The 24202-nt window shown below is 38.0% G+C and overlaps 1 protein-coding gene across 5 annotated transcripts in view; it reads right to left on the reverse strand.

Annotated features, from left to right (window-relative positions):
- Positions 1-23836, reverse strand: part of AKAP9 (A-kinase anchoring protein 9) — a 104807-nt gene extending 80971 nt beyond the window's left edge. For 4 of the 5 annotated variants that reach the window (XM_087712619.1, XM_087712622.1, XM_014052765.2 and 1 more), the window contains exons 1-2: positions 3971-4048; positions 1993-2235 (exon numbers count right to left, since the gene is read on the reverse strand). In XM_087712619.1, the coding sequence (XP_087568745.1) occupies positions 1993-2235; positions 3971-4018 (291 nt within the window). In that variant the 5' untranslated portion in view covers positions 4019-4048. Of the gene's footprint in view, positions 1-1992; positions 2236-3970; positions 4049-23579 lie in introns of those variants that run through there. The other variant, XM_087712620.1, reaches the window with a different exon arrangement.
- Positions 23837-24202: the final 366 nt, after the last annotated feature.

Raw genomic sequence — 24202 nt, forward strand, 5'->3', positions numbered from 1 at the left:
GTATTAGTATTCCATAAAAAGCCACGTCTTTTCTGTTGCAGCACCAGTCTTTTGGAATTGCCTTCTCTTCCTCAAATATGTTTGATTCCAACCCTATCAGCCCAAGGAAGGTCCTGAAGGTCTTTGTCTTCCTCCAGGAACTGGTCTAATTGTAACTACAGGTAGTTCTCAACTTACAACAGTTTATTTAGTGACCATTTGAAATTACAACATCACTGAAAATAATGTATGACCATTTTTCACACTTATATGATAACTGTTGCAGCATCCTCATGGTCACAGAATCAAAATTCAAGTGCTTGAGAACTGATTCATATTTATGATGGTTGCAGTGTCCCAGTGTGACTACCATTTTCAATCTTCTCAATAAGCAAAGTTAATGGGAAGCTAGATTCTCTTAACACTTAAGATTGTAAAATGGAGCAAAACCCACTTAACAAATGTCTCGCTTAGAAACAGAAATTTTGGGCTCAAGGATTTCCTGTATACTCATTGTCAGGACTGTAATTTTATCACTTACTTTCATTTAATACTTTTAACTTTTGTTAACTATCCAAATGCTTCTGGCAAATGGATAGTTCTATGGACGGATGGACGGAAGGAAGGGAGGAAGGAAGGAAAGGAGGAAGGGAGGGAGGGAGTAAATGAGCTTCTGCAGGATCGTTTGTTGTAATATTCTGTGGGAGTACATATCATGTGAATTCATAACTTAATTAGATAGGGAGCCTTTTAAAATTTCACCTATATTTCTCCATGTTGGTAAAGTGTTTATAATGCTTTATGAAGAATAAAGGATAACTTTACATTAGTCAAAATCTGCATTTCATAAACAAATTGTTCTTTAAAATTACTATTTATAAATTGAAAAATACTAATAAGGTTAAGAAAATTTTCAGATTTATAGATAGAAATATTTGATAATTTACTTTGTATTTTGTGTCATGTACTGATATGATCTGTGAGGACCCACCAAGGATTTTGATCAGACATACAGGTAGTTTTTATTTAATGTCCATTTGTTCAACCACTGCTTGAAGTTAGGATAGAGATGAAGGGACTTACAAGTAATCCTTAAAGTTCCTTATTGGTTTCTTATTTTGCACACTAGTTAAATAAACTTGGTATGTGAGAAAAGGCCCCATCTGTCACACATTGGCCTTCTTTCACAAAAGAAAGCCCTGGCTGGCATGTGAACAGAAGCCCTGGGCAGGGCATGAAACACGTCCTAGCTATACCAGTATGAAAAAAGACAGCATGAAAGAAAGTCCTGGGAAATGTGCAATGCAATGGTGGCAGATATAGTTGGGCAGCTGGATGGTCAGGCATCTAAAAGGACATAAATGGAAGTAGATAAGACAGGTGAGGAGAATTCAAGAAGAGGGAGCCTATCATTTTACCGAGGCTCATGCTGAAAGACTAAGCAGAAATGACTTAGAGAAAGGTGGATCCCCAGTGGTATTCACTTAATCATGGCAATGGAGACTGCTGGGGTTGCCAATGACAAAATGATGTGGTCATGTGATATCACACTTTAAGATTGCAGTGTTTAGCGACAGAAATTTCAGTTACAATTATCTTGGCTTAACTGAGGGCTACCTATATTACATTGTAATAAAACCTACTATTAACTCAATATTTACAGATTTCCAATAACCAGTAACATTTCAAATAAACATCAATATAGATTATTTTGTGAGATCATTTTAAAAGACTTCAATTTCAATAAATGCATCCCAGAATTATTTTTAATCAATATTATAAACTGTTTTAATCTTATCAAACTCTGGCACTATAGCCTCCTATTGTGGTACTGTTATTAATACTATTATCCATTTAAAATAGTGGTTACTTTAACTTTTACTTGCTCTTACTTTCAAAGCAAAGAAATGTAAGCATACTTATGATACATAATATACTACACCATCTAACAATAAGTAGCCTCTAACTTTAACCCTAAAAAAAGAAAAAAACCTCAAAGTCTGAAACACTTACTTTTGTGGTATATATTTGATCATGCTTGATCATTTCATCACTGGGCAAGGTTCTCACTGTAATAGATTCAGATGTAGCAGCTGCTTCTCTTTGAAAGCTATGTAGGGACACTTCTTCTGTTTGCAATTGGTTAATATTCAAACCTTCTTGTATCAATTCTTCATCTTTGACTTTTATGTTTTTCTTCTTCTTCAATGCATTCTGTTGTTCAGCGTATGCTTGTTGTTGTCTATACTTTGCCACCTGAACATAAAATAAAATCATGTTAGAGCACACATGGGCATTTTATAATCTGTGGGCCATATCCCGCCCTTTAAAGGTCCTTGCCTAGCCAAAGAGACAATGGCAGGATGGCAGTGGTGGGAAGGAAGTGGGATGGAGGTAGCAGCCCTCCCCAACAGCCCTAGTTTCTCATTTGTCTCCTGGGAAAATTGTCAGCCTGTGTTAGAATGGAAGACTTCTAATAAATTATATACGATTAATAGCTTTTGCTGTCAGGAAATTTCCCCTTAGTTCTAGGTTGGTTCCCTTCTTGATTAATTCCATCCATTGCTTTTTGTCCTACCTTCATGTGCTTTGTTGCCACCCCTAAATATTGGAACACTGCTATTGTGTCTCACACACTCAATCCCTCTTTTATTTAGCCTAGACATACCCAATTCCTGCAACTGTTCTTTGTATGTTGACATCTGGTTGAGGAGTGTAAAAACAAAGCTCAGGTCCTGATTATTTGAGCTCTGTTCTTGTCCCTATTGAAGGCTTCTCTTGGCAGTTCTTTCAACCAGCCCTCAAAGACAAGAAGGAGCCAAAATTCAAGCCGGACTTTTAGCTCCTGAGTGAACACAGTAAAGAATGTGGTGTGCCTTAAGCGAGTGGAGAAAGTCCCAGGAGGCCCAGAGTAGGCCACATAAACAAGTTAGGGGTACTGAGAATCCTGCTGGGATTTCAGGAGGGAGGATTTTCAGCTCCTATGCTCCTTATCTGGGACTCTGTTCATTTAATGACCCACACAATCACTTAATGACAGCAAATTAGAATGTCACAATTGCTGTTATTGAGCATAGCAGTCCACATAGACATTTTTGTGAGCTTCGCTTAACAACCTTTTCGCTTAGCAACAGATTCTGGGCTTAAATTTAAGCAATCCCTGCTTAAATTTCAGATATACATTTATGGATTAAATAAATAATCCCGTTACAGCAGTTAAATAACCTCTACTGTGCACATAGCTTACATTACACCAAGTAGAGTTTGCAGTGGTGTATACAGGTTTAATTACCAATTTTTCAGTGGCCTTATTCAACTTCCTCTGCTGTATAGTGCGTTTACATTATAAACCTGACTTAGGGCAGTACATTTTTTGCCTTGGCTTTCAAGGCACCTATTTATAGAGCAAGACAGAATAACTTGCGATTCCTACAGCCACATGCCATTCCTTGCTCTTCTAAAATATAGATACCAGTTGGGACCTGTGGCATTTCCAAGGCATGTACAACCTCTTGCCAAGAGCAAAAGCTGTTCCCCAGCCAATGGCCTTGATACATATCACAAGCAGGGAAGAAAGCGCCTTGCTCTGGAACCTACGATTTGCGCGGAGAGGACCCCAAATGCAGGAATGACAGTTCCAACACACACACACACACAAACACACAAAAAAGAGTCATACACAAAGGAAAGCGCAACACGGAAAAGTCGTCAGGAACGCCTCACTCTCTCAGCCATCCACCACTGAGCTTTATTAACTCTGCTGCCGCTCCTGACAGCGGGAAGGGGGCATACGGGCAATATATATATATTAGTTACGGAAAAAGGGGGCGGGGCCGGCAAGCTTTATGTTCCTTACCACCCATGAAGCCCAAGCCGCCCACGTCACCATCTATTTCTCTCACCTCACCCCCTCACCCGTGACCGCGACCAGGTTTGCCACCTGGCAGCCTTCGCACCCTGCGCTCCCTCCCGCCCTCCCTTCTCGCCTTACCATGGCTCTGCCCATCGCTATCTTCCTCTGTCTCTCCTCCTCATCCATTGGTTTTGCATTTCTTCTATACTTTGCCACCTGAACATAAAATAAAATCATGCGCATTTTATAATCTGTGGGCCATATCCTGCCCTTTAAAGGTCCTTGCCTGACCAAGGAGGCAGTGGCAGGATGGCAGTGGTGGGAAGGAAATGGGATGGAGGTAGCAGCCCTCCCCAACAGCCCTAGTTTCTCATTTGTCTCCTGGGAAAATTGTCAGCCTGTGTTAGAATGAAAGACTTCTAATAAATTATATATGAAAGTATTTTCTTAAATGTATGATGTTCTACATAAACTTGCAATCTAACTGTAAGTTAACTCAGACCAAAGGTCGATAGTTAGTTTTTTTAATGCAAAGTTTGAAAATAACATCAGAAGAAGTTGTAGTACAATAAGAGAATCAGTATGTAACATATTTAATATATATCTTGAAATCTTCAAAGTAGCCAGTAATTTCTTAGAAATAATTCAAAATAAATTCAAACTTAAAAGCAGATAATACTATGTTGTATGATAGTATTATAATACTATGTATTGGGGGGGGGGGGAAATGTCAGCTCACATGGTAAGATGCTGGGCCTCCGCACCGCTGCTTAGCAGTTCGATTCCAGTGAGCGAATAAACTGCAGGAGGACAAGAAAGGAGCTCCCCCAATTGCCTACTGGCATTCAGGTGTATCGCAGGTAAAGATAACACTACCAGAAAAAAATCCTTTCACAGAGAGAGCCAACCACTTTGGTGATCCCTGGCTAACACATGCCATATGCTAAATAAATTAATAAACTGTATTGTCATCAACTTTTTATTTCCCTTGCAGGCAAATACAAAAAACCACCAATGTATCTGAACTTTAAACTTCAGAAAATGTATTTTGACTTCATTCTTATGAATGTCAACATTTTTGATGCCATACAGAGAGAAGGGGGGGGGCATACAGACACAGACAGACAGACAGAAGCAAGCAGACATCCTTACTATTTATGAGTTAAGAAATACAAATGTATCCTGCCATTTGAATAAACAAAAACAGTTGAGAAAAAATTTGGAAAAATGAAGTATTGGCAAATCAGGCACAAATATTGCATATGCGTCTGAAATAAAATAATTTTTGCAGTCCCATTGCCTGGAGTAGTGACAGTCCAGCATTTGGCTCCTCTCCCATTCACAGGAGAAGCTTGAGATTTGTAGAACAAAAATATTCACCTATATATTTAGCCCTTGCTAGCTCTTAGTCTTCTTTGCCTATTAGATTACCCAATTAACTAATTTGTTTTTTATGCCACCTATCTCACCTATAAAGTGACCTCGGATGGCTTAGCATTTTTCTAATTTTAAAATTGCAACACTTATTTAATGAAATCTTATGAAAACCTAACTATTTCATGGAGGGAGAGAGGAAGAAAAACAGGATAAATTTCCTTAGCTTTCTTTCCAGTTACTCCATTCAGCTATCTCCATCAAGCTTAGAGTAAGCACAAGAGACTTACTTTCATAGCAAAAGATACTTCCTATTCTCTGAAACTATTGTTATTATAGATATTTAACATCAATATTAGCAAAAGCCTGCAAATCTGCTCATCTTAATCTTATTAATTACAATTACAGAGACATTTTATTATATCAGATATATTTATTAATTACAATCAATAAATATATGCGTGTCTTATGTGACTGATTCTCAAGATCAAGCAATCTGGTTTTTAAATGATTAAATAAATGAATTTAAGTTTTAAATGGTTCCACATTTAAAGTATCTACTATAACTCAATTAAATTGTAATTAAATGTTGAATTATTGTGACCATTTAATATGTCAATAGCAAAAGAATGGGGAAATGTGACTATTACAAGGCAGTCCTTAACTTAACCATTCATTGTGACTATTCAAAGTGACCTATGACTGTTCTTCACACTTATGACCACTGCAGCATCCCCATGGTCATGTGATGAAAATTAAGGCAACTGGCATGTCTTTACAATGCTTGCAGTATTCTAGGGCATGCAACTATCAATTGCAATCTTCCTAGCTGGTTTTTAACAAGCAATGTCAATGGGGAATAGCCAGATTTTCTTAATGACTCTGTGAATCACTTAACATCTGCAGTAATTTGCTTAATAATTGTGGCAAAAAAGGTTGTAAAACTGTGCACAAATTAAAAAGCCATCTTGCATAGCAAAAGAAATATAGTCCCAGCTGTGGTCATAAGTCAAGCACTATCTGTACTAGCAATCTGAAATTACTAATAAGATATTTAACGAAGGTTAACAAATCAAAGGTTTTTTTGGACGGGGAGGAGAGAGAATCTGTTTTAAACAGCTCCAGGATACCAAGTAAGACCATTGCCAAGTCAAGTTTGGCTCCTGGTTACTGCATGCATAGAAGTACTCTAGCCGTATAAGAGAAGCAGTTGCCACTATTTTCTTCCAAAATATTTTTTTTTGATAACGTCATAAGTAGCTACGTGCAGCCAAGAGCTAATTTTCACACACAACTGCAATTTGACTGCATGGCAAACCTGAGACAACACTACAATGAGGAAGACTTATTTGGAAGGAAGTGCCAATAAAAGTGCCACGATTTCACTGCAAGTTTTGTTTATAACCCCTATCACATAAAGAATGGATGACTGTCCTAATCCATCTCTGCCTGCACTGATTTCACTTCATTTCCATTGAAAGGAACAGGTGCTGTTGGCATGTTGAGTTAATTACCGGTAGTCATCTGACAGACATTTAGCCTTTTTGAATCTGCCTGAATAATGTGCCATTATTTATTATCTTCCCTCAGCAACATAATCTTATTTCTCAAAAGCACTCACATAAATGCTCTCAATTTATTGTACCATGTCATCATACCTTTGTGCAAACAGTAATATTATGTTCATATATGTATTAGCTTTTAATTCAGCCAGTGGATAATTGACAGGAAATGTTATAAACTGAATCATACACCTCTTTCTGTTTCCCACACTTTTCCTTAGTCATACTCTCTCACCCTCCCAGCATTTTTCTGCTCTGGAATATTCTGTATACCAATAGAAAATCCAGTTAAGACGATGAGAAAGAAATCAGTAGACAAGTTTATGGACTATAATAGAAACAAATTTGGTCCTGTTTTTAATAATAATCTTAAAATAAATCTGAACAATATAAAAATAGCACAAGACCTATCTAACAGACTCAATCTTGCACTGGCACGTGCTTACATCTTACCTCTATTGTCTTGCTTTGTTTGCTCAAATTTCCACTGCTGACAGAGAGTTAGCAGTAAGAAAATTCATCACCAAGAGCAGCGTGTGGCAATAGGAATGATGGAGAAGTTGCCATAATTTAATCATTTTTAAAAAGACTTCTAAAATGCATTGTACAGCCTGAATAGTATTTACAGATACTTTATGATTAATAGAAATTTGAATAGTGCAATATTGTGACTTACAGTGCAAATTATTAATAGATTCAAGCTCATATCCAATGTAAGCCAAAATTCAGTTAGTATGAGAGTAACATAGGGGCTAGCATGTAGTTACCATTGGGGTTTTAGATACTAATTGTCCTTTGGGCAAATTGAAGAAAAGGAAGAGCCCATTCAAGAAAAGTTCAGAAAACAAGAGGCCGATTTGAAGAACTATAGCAGAATGCCTGAGTTAGCAATATGTAGCAACTTTGTATAGGACTTTGTATTCCTTTATTATTACATAGTATTTCATAAATAAACATATATAAATTTAGGTTTCTAAAGCTGGAACCAATTATCCCCTTTTCCATAAAAATACTATTTGAAATAGTGCAAATTTAAATAATGTGACTATTTCATGGGATTCATTAATTGCACTAAATGAGAATTACAATATTAGTATCCGTTTAGTTGATATATATCCCACCTTTTATTCTAAGGCACAAGACAGAGTATGTTGCCTTCTCCATATCTATCTTCTGTATGGGAGGATGAGTTGATTAATTAATTTTATTTATTTCGTCGCAAAGCTCATTGAGCTGAGGACGGGTTGGATCACAAGTCTCCCAAGTGCCAGTCCAATGTCTTAGGCACTACACTACAATATAAACCTAACATTAAAAAACCCTTAATTTTATAACAATACACAATTTTATTCAATCTGAATATTTCAGAATGAATTAAGGCCATTTCAAAATGGTGCTTGCTTCCAGGACAATGCCACATGGTCTCTAGTGGCATATCAGACTGCTTTCCTTCTTAAACAAAGTAGCTCTCTGGAGCTCCCCTTCTTAACAACAATGGGGAGAGCAGGGATTGGGATCACTGACCAAGGCTACAAGGCAATCACACTGGCACTTCACTTAGCAACTGTTATGTCTTGCGGGTGCAATATGCAGGGTCTATTTCAGTTATAAATTGAGGATTATCTTTAGCTTGTTGTTTTATTCATAGGAAAAAGAAACCCTATCTCTCTCTGATATGAAGTTTATGGCCCACCAGCAAAAGTATAGAAATTATAAAGCATATAAAGCTATTAAGTTATAAACCCTCATGTCTCTTTTATTAATTACAATTCTATAGCTCCATATCTGTAAGGATAATTGAAACATTTACTGCATTGTTAATATTCAATAACTAAACATATTAAAATTACAAAATAAATGCTTTTAGGTTTTTTTTCAGAAACCCACCCTCGGCCATTATATGTTGTCTTCAGAAAGTCAAAATGAAAATGCCATAGCATGCAAAAATAATAGCTTCCAAACAGGTAGCCTTCAATTTATAACCAGTTGCCAAGCAGCTAGCAGTCTTCATTACAGTTTTGAAGACTAATTGTACTCTCAAGCACTACACATCAATCAATGGACAAGTTACATAGTTACTCAATATATACCAAGGACTTCATTCTTCCAAAGTATATATCCTTGCAATAACATTTTAAGATATTTCAAGAAAAAGAAATATACTGTGTCTAGTAATCAAAGTCTGAAAAAAAAGAGATGTGATCGTAAAGCAAGACAACATATGACTGCCTCGCTTAGTGACAGTAACCCCACAGTCCCAGTTTCCATTGCTAACCAAGAATTGTGGGTCAGCTGCGTGATTCTGGAGCTGCTAGGAAGCTGTAACTATCCCAGTGCAGTCCAGCTATAGTAGCCCCCATCATTCTGCATTCCAAGACTTCCGCTGTCCTGTACTCTGCACCATAGCTGACCTTTGGTAGCTTCTTGCTCTCACCATTGACAAAACAGGCTTTGTCTGACTGCTAGGCCAGGTTGGGGCTGGGCTTTACAATGGGAGGAAAAAAAGCTCCAAAGCCACTGAAAAACAGTGTCCCTTTGTGCTGCAGTATGGGAATTGCTTTTGTCTACCCCCGCCCCCAGAGATGACGCTTGGCCCCAGCCAGGCCTGGGAGCATAAAAAAAATGTTTTGGCCCACTGCAGCTCTAGGACTGCTTCTGGTCCCCTCCCCCCCACAATACAAGTCCAGCCCAGTCTGGCTGTGAGTTCTAGTCCTGCTTTAAACATGAAAGCCAGCTGGATGACTTTGGCCCAATCACTCTTTCTTAGCCCAACCCATCTCACAGGATTGTTGTTATGGGGAAAATAAGAAGTATTGGATATTTTTTCATTGCCTTGAGTAATTTATAAAAATAATAAAGGTGCCAATACAAATTACATGAAAATTTGCCATTCCAAATAACATGCATATAAACCATCTGTATTTTTCCCCATTGAAAACAGCACACCAAGTCTTAATGTGGGATTAACCTATAAACCAACAAAATGTCATTAGTTTTCCTCACTCAATGAGCATTAAAAAAAACATTTTGAATTGCTTAATTCTTTGCAAAAAGATATACTGCTTTTCACTAATTTGGGTGAACTATGTAATCTCCCTTTAGCCTACTAATAAGAATGAGGAGAGGCACAATTTTTATAATTCAAAAGTAAAATTCTGCTGTGAAGCTACTATGAAAAAAAACTCTGAGTATATAAGTTTTTCAATAGCAATATAAACTTATGCATGCTATCTTAAAAATTAACTCTATTAAACAATATTGATTTATTTTTAAAATCATATGTAATTGCGCTGTCCGTTATCCTGGCAACACTGATTATCAAGTTTATTTAACAACAAGGATGAACAGTATCTCTTTTTTTCAATCCATTAGAAACATATCAACTATCAACACCTACAAATATAGAACATTTCAATAATAAAGCCATTATATTAGATATAATTATTTGCTTATATTATTCAGAGATGTGCAAGTGCTTTCTTTGTTCTACAAACAAGATTATTATTCACTATCATCACCTTTTTTTAAAAAAGATGTACAAGCCCTCCCTCCCCGTAGCATGTGCATACTATTAAGCTCTAACAAATTAAATACAATTTATTCATTTCTAAGATTTTCTGACTTCTACAGAATGATACAGACTGGATAAGAGAGATAACTGCTATTTTCCATTAGCATCTGGATGTTTTAAAACAAATACAGAAAGGGAGACACACCTATAGATGAAGATTTCTTCAGAAATAAAGGAATCAATCTTATAATAGAAAACTTGGATTTGACATCTTTCCATGTTTCTTCATCAAGAAACATAAATTAAGCAAATGACTAATTTTGAGAAAGAAAAATGTGTTTTATAATTAATTCATTAATTAGCCTATAATAACTGAATTGCAGCACACAGATAGAAAGCAAATTGCCTGCATGTAAGTGAGAGAATCTAGAAAAAGCAACTGAATTCTAGAAATCAACTAGCACAGAAACAGGGTCCCTTTTAGTGCAGTCTCTGGTACCAAATTCATCCATGTGTACATTCTGCATTTGCTTTATTGCAAAGGATAAAAGAAATGAACACAAAGGTGCACAAAATAGACTGTGGTTGTTATTTTAATTTGCTTAGTTAAGACCTTTGAAAAATTATGTTGGCAGACAGTGTGTAGAAATGTTGAATTATGAATGTGAGTTGCTTAAGGAATAATTGTGCAATTTGCTCAACATATGTATTCAAGACTATATCCGTGCCAGATAACTTGAAGAATATCATTAGTGGCCCTCTGTATAAAGATAGCATTAGTGAATGTAAAACCAGTTAAAATAGAAAAATGATGAAAAATAAACAGAGATTAGATAAAGTTGGGGGATTTGAATTATTTGTTGATAATAATTTATCATTTTAATAGCAACAAGATTCACAAATGTTTAATTTTCAGGTTGGATAAATACACTTTCTATTTTTGTGCCTTCAAGCCAGTTTTGACTCCTAATGACAAGTCTGCAGGATTCTTGGCAAGATTTTCTGAAGTGATTTGCCTCTGCCTCCTTCCTAAGACAATAGAACGTGACTGGCTCAAGATCACCCAGCTGGCTTTGTGCAGGTGGGAATAGAACTTATGGCCTCCCTATCTCTAACCTGATGCTCTAACCATTTCATTAAACTGACTTTCTCGAAAATACCTTTAGAATTTAAAGTTTAAAATTAAAACACTCTGTAGAATTAATCAGCCCATATAAAGAAAAAAAAAGATTTTTAATCTTCATTTCATTCTGGTTTATTGAATTATATATTCATATTGTAAAAATATTACTATATTCAGCATTTTGGCAACTGTAGAATAAATATATAAAATTATACTCATGTAAAACATTTGTCTTAGAAAACATGTCCTGAAACTTTAAGCTCTTTTAGGATTTTTAAATATTGCTTTTAATAATGTATTGATAATATACTTTAAAAGTTTTGCTTTGAATATTTTCAGTAAATAAATATGGCAAAAAATACAATAAGCATGTTCTTAAGATTTTAATGTAACACAGATTAAAAGTAACAACTTCCTCTGGTTAACTTCAACTTCACAGCACAAACATATCCATATTATCCCAAAGGTGCTTTTTCAAGGGGTAACTGAACTTTCTTTGTTTTCCCTTGAAGATGTTCCGAAGAAGAACTGAAAAAGCTTCATGGATGAGAAGCTAAATGTCTTCAGGGGAAAACAAAGTCTAGTTACGTTTTGAAAAAGCATTTTTAGGACAACCATCACTCCGATAACTGATAAGCTTCGCAGACTCCATATTAAGTTCTTAGCAACTATATGAAAAAAGTTTTCCATTGCATTCTTCCAGGATTTTTTGCATCTTCCCCAATTAGGCTAAAGACCTGCAATTTCCCAGTGGTCTCTATTCTAAGCAGTAATCAGATCTACAGGTAGCGCTCAATTTATGATAGATTATTTAGCTTTATTTAAAGCTATCAAGGGCCTGAAAAAGATGCTTTACGGCCAAGCCATCATAAAACAATGCGCACACACACACACACACACACACAATTATACAATTTTAAGTTTGGTGCTTGGAAATCTTTTCACACTTCAGACTGATTCCCGAGCATCCCATGATCATACTGTTGATTTCCTTTGAAAGTCAATTGGGAAGCTGGGAAGGAAGGTTGCAAGCTGCTGCCATCTGCTGAAACTCTCTTTCATGTTTGGGAGCTACCTATTAAGAACTTAACTCTTTTCATGGGTTGGAAAAAATGGACCTCATGTTCCCTCATCCAACTGAAGGAGCTCCCTTCCGTGCATGGAGGAGCTGAACTCCTTCAGTGAGGTTGGACAAACAAACTTCAGATTGTGATAATTTGAATGCCTTTTTCTGCATCCTGTGGAAGGACTCCTCTTCTTTGTGGGGGAACTAACATCCTTCCAAGGGGTGTAGAAATGGAGCTTAAATCCTTAAGATTTTAGTTCTATTTTTCCACTATGCTAAAAGAGCTCCTCTTCAATATGTGGAAGATTAACTTTGATGGGATGGAAAAATAGACCTCAGATCCTGATGATTTGAGTTCTGTTTCTACACCATATGGAAGAAGTTCCTTCCTGCAGAGAGGAGAGTTCAACATAGTAACAGAGCTACAAGTGACCTTGAAGGACTTTTACCCAACCCCCTGCTCAAGCAGAAACCCTATACCAATTCAGACAAATTGCTACGCCAATCTCTTCTTAAAAACCTCCAGTGATGGGGTACCCACAACTTCTGAAGGCAAGTTGTTCAACTGATTAATAGCTTTTACTGTCAGTAAATTTCCCCTTAATTCTAGGTTGGTTCTCTTCTTGATTAATTCCCATCCATTGCTTCTTGTCCTACCTTCATGTGCTTTGGAGAATAGGTTGACCTCATCTTCTTTGTTGCCACCCCTAAATATTGGAACACTGCTATTGTGTCTCACACACTCAATCCCTCTTTTATTTAGCCTAGACATACCCAATTCCTGCAACTGTTCTTTGTATGTTGACATCTGGTTGAGGAGTGTAAAAACAAAGCTCAGGTCCTGATTATTTGAGCTCTGTTCTTGTCCCTATTGAAGGCTTCTCTTGGCAGTTCTTTCAACCAGCCCTCAAAGACAAGAAGGAGCCAAAATTCAAGCCGGACTTTTAGCTCCTGAGTGAACACAGTAAAGAATGTGGTGTGCCTTAAGCGAGTGGAGAAAGTCCCAGGAGGCCCAGAGTAGGCCACATAAACAAGTTAGGGGTACTGAGAATCCTGCTGGGATTTCAGGAGGGAGGATTTTCAGCTCCTATGCTCCTTATCTGGGACTCTGTTCATTTAATGACCCACACAATCACTTAATGACAGCAAATTAGAATGTCACAATTGCTGTTATTGAGCATAGCAGTCCACATAGACATTTTTGTGAGCTTCGCTTAACAACCTTTTCGCTTAGCAACAGATTCTGGGCTTAAATTTAAGCAATCCCTGCTTAAATTTCAGATATACATTTATGGATTAAATAAATAATCCCGTTACAGCAGTTAAATAACCTCTACTGTGCACATAGCTTACATTACACCAAGTAGAGTTTGCAGTGGTGTATACAGGTTTAATTACCAATTTTTCAGTGGCCTTATTCAACTTCCTCTGCTGTATAGTGCGTTTACATTATAAACCTGACTTAGGGCAGTACATTTTTTGCCTTGGCTTTCAAGGCACCTATTTATAGAGCAAGACAGAATAACTTGCGATTCCTACAGCCACATGCCATTCCTTGCTCTTCTAAAATATAGATACCAGTTGGGACCTGTGGCATTTCCAAGGCATGTACAACCTCTTGCCAAGAGCAAAAGCTGTTCCCCAGCCAATGGCCTTGATACATATCACAAGCAGGGAAGAAAGCGCCTTGCTCTGGAACCTACGATTTGCGCGGAGAGGACCCCAAATGCAGGAATGACAGTTCCAACACACACACACACACAAACACACAAAAAAGAGTCATACACAAAGGAAAGCGCAACACGGAAAAGTCGTCAGGAACGCCTCACTCTCTCAGCCATCCACCACTGAGCTTTATTAACTCTGCTGCCGCTCCTGACAGCGGGAAGGGGGCATACGGGCAATATATATATATTAGTTACGGAAAAAGGGGGCGGGGCCGGCAAGCTTTATGTTCCTTACCACCCATGAAGCCCAAGCCGCCCACGTCACCATCTATTTCTCTCACCTCACCCCCTCACCCGTGACCGCGACCAGGTTTGCCACCTGGCAGCCTTCGCACCCTGCGCTCCCTCCCGCCCTCCCTTCTCGCCTTACCATGGCTCTGCCCATCGCTATCTTCCTCTGTCTCTCCTCCTCATCCATTGGTTTTGCATTTCTTCTATACTTTGCCACCTGAACATAAAATAAAATCATGCGCATTTTATAATCTGTGGGCCATATCCTGCCCTTTAAAGGTCCTTGCCTGACCAAGGAGGCAGTGGCAGGATGGCAGTGGTGGGAAGGAAATGGGATGGAGGTAGCAGCCCTCCCCAACAGCCCTAGTTTCTCATTTGTCTCCTGGGAAAATTGTCAGCCTGTGTTAGAATGAAAGACTTCTAATAAATTATATATGAAAGTATTTTCTTAAATGTATGATGTTCTACATAAACTTGCAATCTAACTGTAAGTTAACTCAGACCAAAGGTCGATAGTTAGTTTTTTTAATGCAAAGTTTGAAAATAACATCAGAAGAAGTTGTAGTACAATAAGAGAATCAGTATGTAACATATTTAATATATATCTTGAAATCTTCAAAGTAGCCAGTAATTTCTTAGAAATAATTCAAAATAAATTCAAACTTAAAAGCAGATAATACTATGTTGTATGATAGTATTATAATACTATGTATTGGGGGGGGGGGGAAATGTCAGCTCACATGGTAAGATGCTGGGCCTCCGCACCGCTGCTTAGCAGTTCGATTCCAGTGAGCGAATAAACTGCAGGAGGACAAGAAAGGAGCTCCCCCAATTGCCTACTGGCATTCAGGTGTATCGCAGGTAAAGATAACACTACCAGAAAAAAATCCTTTCACAGAGAGAGCCAACCACTTTGGTGATCCCTGGCTAACACATGCCATATGCTAAATAAATTAATAAACTGTATTGTCATCAACTTTTTATTTCCCTTGCAGGCAAATACAAAAAACCACCAATGTATCTGAACTTTAAACTTCAGAAAATGTATTTTGACTTCATTCTTATGAATGTCAACATTTTTGATGCCATACAGAGAGAAGGGGGGGGGGCATACAGACACAGACAGACAGACAGAAGCAAGCAGACATCCTTACTATTTATGAGTTAAGAAATACAAATGTATCCTGCCATTTGAATAAACAAAAACAGTTGAGAAAAAATTTGGAAAAATGAAGTATTGGCAAATCAGGCACAAATATTGCATATGCGTCTGAAATAAAATAATTTTTGCAGTCCCATTGCCTGGAGTAGTGACAGTCCAGCATTTGGCTCCTCTCCCATTCACAGGAGAAGCTTGAGATTTGTAGAACAAAAATATTCACCTATATATTTAGCCCTTGCTAGCTCTTAGTCTTCTTTGCCTATTAGATTACCCAATTAACTAATTTGTTTTTTATGCCACCTATCTCACCTATAAAGTGACCTCGGATGGCTTAGCATTTTTCTAATTTTAAAATTGCAACACTTATTTAATGAAATCTTATGAAAACCTAACTATTTCATGGAGGGAGAGAGGAAGAAAAACAGGATAAATTTCCTTAGCTTTCTTTCCAGTTACTCCATTCAGCTATCTCCATCAAGCTTAGAGTAAGCACAAGAGACTTACTTTCATAGCAAAAGATACTTCCTATTCTCTGAAACTATTGTTATTATAGATATTTAACATCAATATTAGCAAAAGCCTGCAAATCTGCTCATCTTAATCTTATTAATTACAATTACAGAGACATTTTTATTATATCAGATATATTTATTAATTACAATCAATAAATATATGCGTGTCTTATGTGACTGATTCTCAAGATCAAGCAATCTGGTTTTTAAATGATTAAATAAATGAATTTAAGTTTTAAATGGTTCCACATTTAAAGTATCTACTATAACTCAATTAAATTGTAATTAAATGTTGAATTATTGTGACCATTTAATATGTCAATAGCAAAAGAATGGGGAAATGTGACTATTACAAGGCAGTCCTTAACTTAACCATTCATTGTGACTATTCAAAGTGACCTATGACTGTTCTTCACACTTATGACCACTGCAGCATCCCCATGGTCATGTGATGAAAATTAAGGCAACTGGCATGTCTTTACAATGCTTGCAGTATTCTAGGGCATGCAACTATCATTTGCAATCTTCCTAGCTGGTTTTTAACAAGCAATGTCAATGGGGAATAGCCAGATTTTCTTAATGACTCTGTGAATCACTTAACATCTGCAGTAATTTGCTTAATAATTGTGGCAAAAAAGGTTGTAAAACTGTGCACAAATTAAAAAGCCATCTTGCATAGCGAAAGAAATATAGTCCCAGCTGTGGTCATAAGTCAAGCACTATCTGTACTAGCAATCTGAAATTACTAATAAGATATTTAACGAAGGTTAACAAATCAAAGGTTTTTTGGGGCGGGGAGGAGAGAGAATCTGTTTTAAACAGCTCCAGGATACCAAGTAAGACCATTGCCAAGTCAAGTTTGGCTCCTGGTTACTGCATGCATAGAAGTACTCTAGCCGTATAAGAGAAGCAGTTGCCACTATTTTCTTCCAAAATATTTTTTTTTGATAACGTCATAAGTAGCTACGTGCAGCCAAGAGCTAATTTTCACACACAACTGCAATTTGACTGCATGGCAAACCTGAGACAACACTACAATGAGGAAGACTTATTTGGAAGGAAGTGCCAATAAAAGTGCCACGATTTCACTGCAAGTTTTGTTTATAACCCCTATCACATAAAGAATGGATGACTGTCCTAATCCATCTCTGCCTGCACTGATTTCACTTCATTTCCATTGAAAGGAACAGGTGCTGTTGGCATGTTGAGTTAATTACCGGTAGTCATCTGACAGACATTTAGCCTTTTTGAATCTGCCTGAATAATGTGCCATTATTTATTATCTTCCCTCAGCAACATAATCTTATTTCTCAAAAGCACTCACATAAATGCTCTCAATTTATTGTACCATGTCATCATACCTTTGTGCAAACAGTAATATTATGTTCATATATGTATTAGCTTTTAATTCAGCCAGTGGATAATTGACAGGAAATGTTATAAACTGAATCATACACCTCTTTCTGTTTCCCACACTTTTCCTTAGTCATACTCTCTCACCCTCCCAGCATTTTTCTGCTCTGGAATATTCTGTATACCAATAGAAAATCCAGTTAAGACGATGAGAAAGAAATCAGTAGACAAGTTTATGGACTATAATAGAAACAAATTTGGTCCTGTTTTTAATAATAATCTTAAAATAAATCTGAACAATATAAAAATAGCACAAGACCTATCTAACAGACTCAATCTTGCACTGGCACGTGCTTACATCTTACCTCTATTGTCTTGCTTTGTTTGCTCAAATTTCCACTGCTGACAGAGAGTTAGCAGTAAGAAAATTCATCACCAAGAGCAGCGTGTGGCAATAGGAATGATGGAGAAGTTGCCATAATTTAATCATTTTTAAAAAGACTTCTAAAATGCATTGTACAGCCTGAATAGTATTTACAGATACTTTATGATTAATAGAAATTTGAATAGTGCAATATTGTGACTTACAGTGCAAATTATTAATAGATTCAAGCTCATATCCAATGTAAGCCAAAATTCAGTTAGTATGAGAGTAACATAGGGGCTAGCATGTAGTTACCATTGGGGTTTTAGATACTAATTGTCCTTTGGGCAAATTGAAGAAAAGGAAGAGCCCATTCAAGAAAAGTTCAGAAAACAAGAGGCCGATTTGAAGAACTATAGCAGAATGCCTGAGTTAGCAATATGTAGCAACTTTGTATAGGACTTTGTATTCCTTTATTATTACATAGTATTTCATAAATAAACATATATAAATTTAGGTTTCTAAAGCTGGAACCAATTATCCCCTTTTCCATAAAAATACTATTTGAAATAGTGCAAATTTAAATAATGTGACTATTTCATGGGATTCATTAATTGCACTAAATGAGAATTACAATATTAGTATCCGTTTAGTTGATATATGTCCCACCTTTTATTCTAAGGCACAAGACAGAGTATGTTGCCTTCTCCATATCTATCTTCTGTATGGGAGGATGAGTTGATTAATTAATTTTATTTATTTCGTCGCAAAGCTCATTGAGCTGAGGACGGGTTGGATCACAAGTCTCCCAAGTGCCAGTCCAATGTCTTAGGCACTACACTACAATATAAACCTAACATTAAAAAACCCTTAATTTTATAACAATACACAATTTTATTCAATCTGAATATTTCAGAATGAATTAAGGCCATTTCAAAATGGTGCTTGCTTCCAGGACAATGCCACATGGTCTCTAGTGGCATATCAGACTGCTTTCCTTCTTAAACAAAGTAGCTCTCTGGAGCTCCCCTTCTTAACAACAATGGGGAGAGCAGGGATTGGGATCACTGACCAAGGCTACAAGGCAATCACACTGGCACTTCACTTAGCAACTGTTATGTCTTGCGGGTGCAATATGCAGGGTCTATTTCAGTTATAAATTGAGGATTATCTTTAGCTTGTTGTTTTATTCATAGGAAAAAGAAACCCTATCTCTCTCTGATATGAAGTTTATGGCCCACCAGCAAAAGTATAGAAATTATAAAGCATATAAAGCTATTAAGTTATAAACCCTCATGTCTCTTTTATTAATTACAATTCTATAGCTCCATATCTGTAAGGATAATTGAAACATTTACTGCATTGTTAATATTCAATAACTAAACATATTAAAATTACAAAATAAATGCTTTTAGGTTTTTTTTCAGAAACCCACCCTCGGCCATTATATGTTGTCTTCAGAAAGTCAAAATGAAAATGCCATAGCATGCAAAAATAATAGCTTCCAAACAGGTAGCCTTCAATTTATAACCAGTTGCCAAGCAGCTAGCAGTCTTCATTACAGTTTTGAAGACTAATTGTACTCTCAAGCACTACACATCAATCAATGGACAAGTTACATAGTTACTCAATATATACCAAGGACTTCATTCTTCCAAAGTATATATCCTTGCAATAACATTTTAAGATATTTCAAGAAAAAGAAATATACTGTGTCTAGTAATCAAAGTCTGAAAAAAAAGAGATGTGATCGTAAAGCAAGACAACATATGACTGCCTCGCTTAGTGACAGTAACCCCACAGTCCCAGTTTCCATTGCTAACCAAGAATTGTGGGTCAGCTGCGTGATTCTGGAGCTGCTAGGAAGCTGTAACTATCCCAGTGCAGTCCAGCTATAGTAGCCCCCATCATTCTGCATTCCAAGACTTCCGCTGTCCTGTACTCTGCACCATAGCTGACCTTTGGTAGCTTCTTGCTCTCACCATTGACAAAACAGGCTTTGTCTGACTGCTAGGCCAGGTTGGGGCTGGGCTTTACAATGGGAGGAAAAAAAGCTCCAAAGCCACTGAAAAACAGTGTCCCTTTGTGCTGCAGTATGGGAATTGCTTTTGTCTACCCCCGCCCCCAGAGATGACGCTTGGCCCCAGCCAGGCCTGGGAGCATAAAAAAAATGTTTTGGCCCACTGCAGCTCTAGGACTGCTTCTGGTCCCCTCCCCCCCACAATACAAGTCCAGCCCAGTCTGGCTGTGAGTTCTAGTCCTGCTTTAAACATGAAAGCCAGCTGGATGACTTTGGCCCAATCACTCTTTCTTAGCCCAACCCATCTCACAGGATTGTTGTTATGGGGAAAATAAGAAGTATTTCTTATTTCTTATACTGTAGAATAAATATATAAAATTATACTCATGTAAAACATTTGTCTTAGAAAACATGTCCTGAAACTTTAAGCTCTTTTAGGATTTTTAAATATTGCTTTTAATAATGTATTGATAATATACTTTAAAAGTTTTGCTTTGAATATTTTCAGTAAATAAATATGGCAAAAAATACAATAAGCATGTTCTTAAGATTTTAATGTAACACAGATTAAAAGTAACAACTTCCTCTGGTTAACTTCAACTTCACAGCACAAACATATCCATATTATCCCAAAGGTGCTTTTTCAAGGGGTAACTGAACTTTCTTTGTTTTCCCTTGAAGATGTTCCGAAGAAGAACTGAAAAAGCTTCATGGATGAGAAGCTAAATGTCTTCAGGGGAAAACAAAGTCTAGTTACGTTTTGAAAAAGCATTTTTAGGACAACCATCACTCCGATAACTGATAAGCTTCGCAGACTCCATATTAAGTTCTTAGCAACTATATGAAAAAAGTTTTCCATTGCATTCTTCCAGGATTTTTTGCATCTTCCCCAATTAGGCTAAAGACCTGCAATTTCCCAGTGGTCTCTATTCTAAGCAGTAATCAGATCTACAGGTAGCGCTCAATTTATGATAGATTATTTAGCTTTATTTAAAGCTATCAAGGGCCTGAAAAAGATGCTTTACGGCCAAGCCATCATAAAACAATGCGCACACACACACACACACACACACACACACAATTATACAATTTTAAGTTTGGTGCTTGGAAATCTTTTCACACTTCAGACTGATTCCCGAGCATCCCATGATCATACTGTTGATTTCCTTTGAAAGTCAATTGGGAAGCTGGGAAGGAAGGTTGCAAGCTGCTGCCATCTGCTGAAACTCTCTTTCATGTTTGGGAGCTACCTATTAAGAACTTAACTCTTTTCATGGGTTGGAAAAAATGGACCTCATGTTCCCTCATCCAACTGAAGGAGCTCCCTTCCGTGCATGGAGGAGCTGAACTCCTTCAGTGAGGTTGGACAAACAAACTTCAGATTGTGATAATTTGAATGCCTTTTTCTGCATCCTGTGGAAGGACTCCTCTTCTTTGTGGGGGAACTAACATCCTTCCAAGGGGTGTAGAAATGGAGCTTAAATCCTTAAGATTTTAGTTCTATTTTTCCACTATGCTAAAAGAGCTCCTCTTCAATATGTGGAAGATTAACTTTGATGGGATGGAAAAATAGACCTCAGATCCTGATGATTTGAGTTCTGTTTCTACACCATATGGAAGAAGTTCCTTCCTGCAGAGAGGAGAGTTCAACATAGTAACAGAGCTACAAGTGACCTTGAAGGACTTTTACCCAACCCCCTGCTCAAGCAGAAACCCTATACCAATTCAGACAAATTGCTACGCCAATCTCTTCTTAAAAACCTCCAGTGATGGGGTACCCACAACTTCTGAAGGCAAGTTGTTCAACTGATTAATAGCTTTTACTGTCAGTAAATTTCCCCTTAATTCTAGGTTGGTTCTCTTCTTGATTAATTCCCATCCATTGCTTCTTGTCCTACCTTCATGTGCTTTGGAGAATAGGTTGACCTCATCTTCTTTGTTGCCACCCCTAAATATTGGAACACTGCTATTGTGTCTCACACACTCAATCCCTCTTTTATTTAGCCTAGACATACCCAATTCCTGCAACTGTTCTTTGTATGTTGACATCTGGTTGAGGAGTGTAAAAACAAAGCTCAGATCCTGATTATTTGAGCTCTGTTCTTGTCCCTACTGAAGGCTTCTCTTGGCAGTTCTTTCAACCAGCCCTCAGAGACAAGAAGGAGCCAAAATTCAAGCCGGACTTTTAGCTCCTGAGTGAACACAGTAAAGAATGTGGTGTGCCTTAAGCGAGTGGAGAAAGTCCCAGGAGGCCCAGAGTAGGCCACATAAACAAGTTAGGGGTACTGAGAATCCTGCTGGGATTTCAGGAGGGAGGATTTTCAGCTCCTATGCTCCTTATCTGGGACTCTGTTCATTTAATGACCCACACAATCACTTAATGACAGCAAATTAGAATGTCACAATTGCTGTTATTGAGCATAGCAGTCCACATAGACATTTTTGTGAGCTTCACTTAACAACCTTTTCGCTTAGCAACAGATTCTGGGCTTAAATTTAAGCAATCCCTGCTTAAATTTCAGATATACATTTATGGATTGAATAAAAAGATTCAAATTAAAATTACTTTATAAATTAAAGAATTCATCATCTGAATCTAGCAACGCAAAGTGTTTTAAACGTAACACAAAAAGGCTGTTGAAAAGAATGTTTTGTAATTACTTACAAATATCTCATAATTAAGTTATTGTCAAGCATTATGCACATTGAAAATGTTATATTTTCCACTTTTTTAAAAAAATATATAAATATCTGATGCCCAGGAATGTGCCTTTTAACATAAACTGCAGTGCAGGCAAAATGATTTAATTTTACTCTTAAATTAACAATGCAATCCATGCAGTGTTCAAATTACTTGCAATTATGAGCTCACTGGACTATTTGGGTATCCCAAAAGTACAGTAAGGGACTAAAGCATCCTGAGAAGCCATTCATTTATTCAATCCTGTTACAGCAGTTAAATAACCTCTACTGTGCACATAGCTTACATTACACCAAGTAGAGTTTGCAGTGGTGTATACAGGTTTAATTACCAATTTTTCAGTGGCCTTATTCAACTTCCTCTGCTGTATAGTGCGTTTACATTATAAATCTGACTTAGGGCAGTACATTTTTTGCCTTGGCTTTCAAGGCACCTATTTATAGAGCAAGACAGAATAACTTGCGATTCCTACAGCTACATGCCATCCCTTGCTCTTCTAAAATATAGATACCAGTTGGGACCTGTGGCATTTCCAAGGCATGTACAACCTCTTGCCAAGAACAACAGCTGTTCCCCAGCCAATGGCCTTGATACATATCACAAGCAGGGAAGAAAGCGCCTTGCTCTGGAGCCTACGATTTGCGCGGAGAGGACCCCAAATGCAGGCATGACAGTTCTAACACACACACACACACACACACACACAAACACACAAAAAAGAATCATACACAAAGGAAAGCGCAACACGGAAAAGTCGCCAGGAACGCCTCGCTCTCTCAGCCACCCACCACTGAGCTTTATTAACTCCACCGCCGCTCCTGACAGCGGGAAGGGGGCATACGGGCAATATATATATATATATATATATATATATATTAGTTACGGGAAAAGGGGGCGGGGCAGGCAAGCTTTATGTTCCTTACCACCCATGAAGCCCAAGCCGCCCACGTCACCATCTATTTCTCCCACCTCACCCCATCCCCCCACCCGTGACCTTCGCACCCCGCGCTCCCTCCCGCCCTCCCTCCCTTCTCGCCTTACCAAGGATCTGTCCATCGCTGTCTTCCTCTGTCTCTCCTCCTCGTCCATGGCTCCTGCACGGGGGTACAAGACAGTTAACAGTGCAGCTAATTAAAACCAGAAGGGAGACTTGTCATCAAGCCTCCGAAATGGCTCGCTCTTTCGGCGTCAGCAACTCGTGCTTTGCCGGTCTACTCTACGGAGTCTGAAGGCGGCTCGGCGGAGCCACCGGCGCCGCCATCTTCAGCTCCACGTAAACACGCGGCTAGGGAAAGTGACGTCCCCACCGCCGCTTTAAGAAACAACCTCGATGCTTTTATAGCGAGGTCCCACAAGGCGGCAACCGAGAAAAAGGTCGGTTATCGCGACCGGCGGCAACCAAGGAAAAGGTCCGTTATCGCAACCGGCGGCAACCGAGGGAAAGGTCGGTTATCGCGGCCGGCGGCAACCGAATGGAAAAGTCGGTTATCGCGGCCGGCGTCAATCGAATTTAAAGGACGCTTATTGTAGCCGGGGGCAACCGAATGGAAAAGTCGGTTATCGCGGCGGCGTCAATCGAATTTAAAGGACGCTTATTGTAGCCGGGGGCAACCAAATGAAAAGGATGCTTATTGCGGCCGGCGTGCGAGCTCGTTTCTTCATTT

This window comes from Thamnophis sirtalis, unplaced genomic scaffold (assembly GCF_051295495.1).
Source record: "Thamnophis sirtalis isolate CommonGarterSnake01/CBP01778 unplaced genomic scaffold, rThaSir2_p1.2 scaffold_4, whole genome shotgun sequence".
NCBI lineage: Eukaryota > Metazoa > Chordata > Lepidosauria > Squamata > Natricidae > Thamnophis > Thamnophis sirtalis.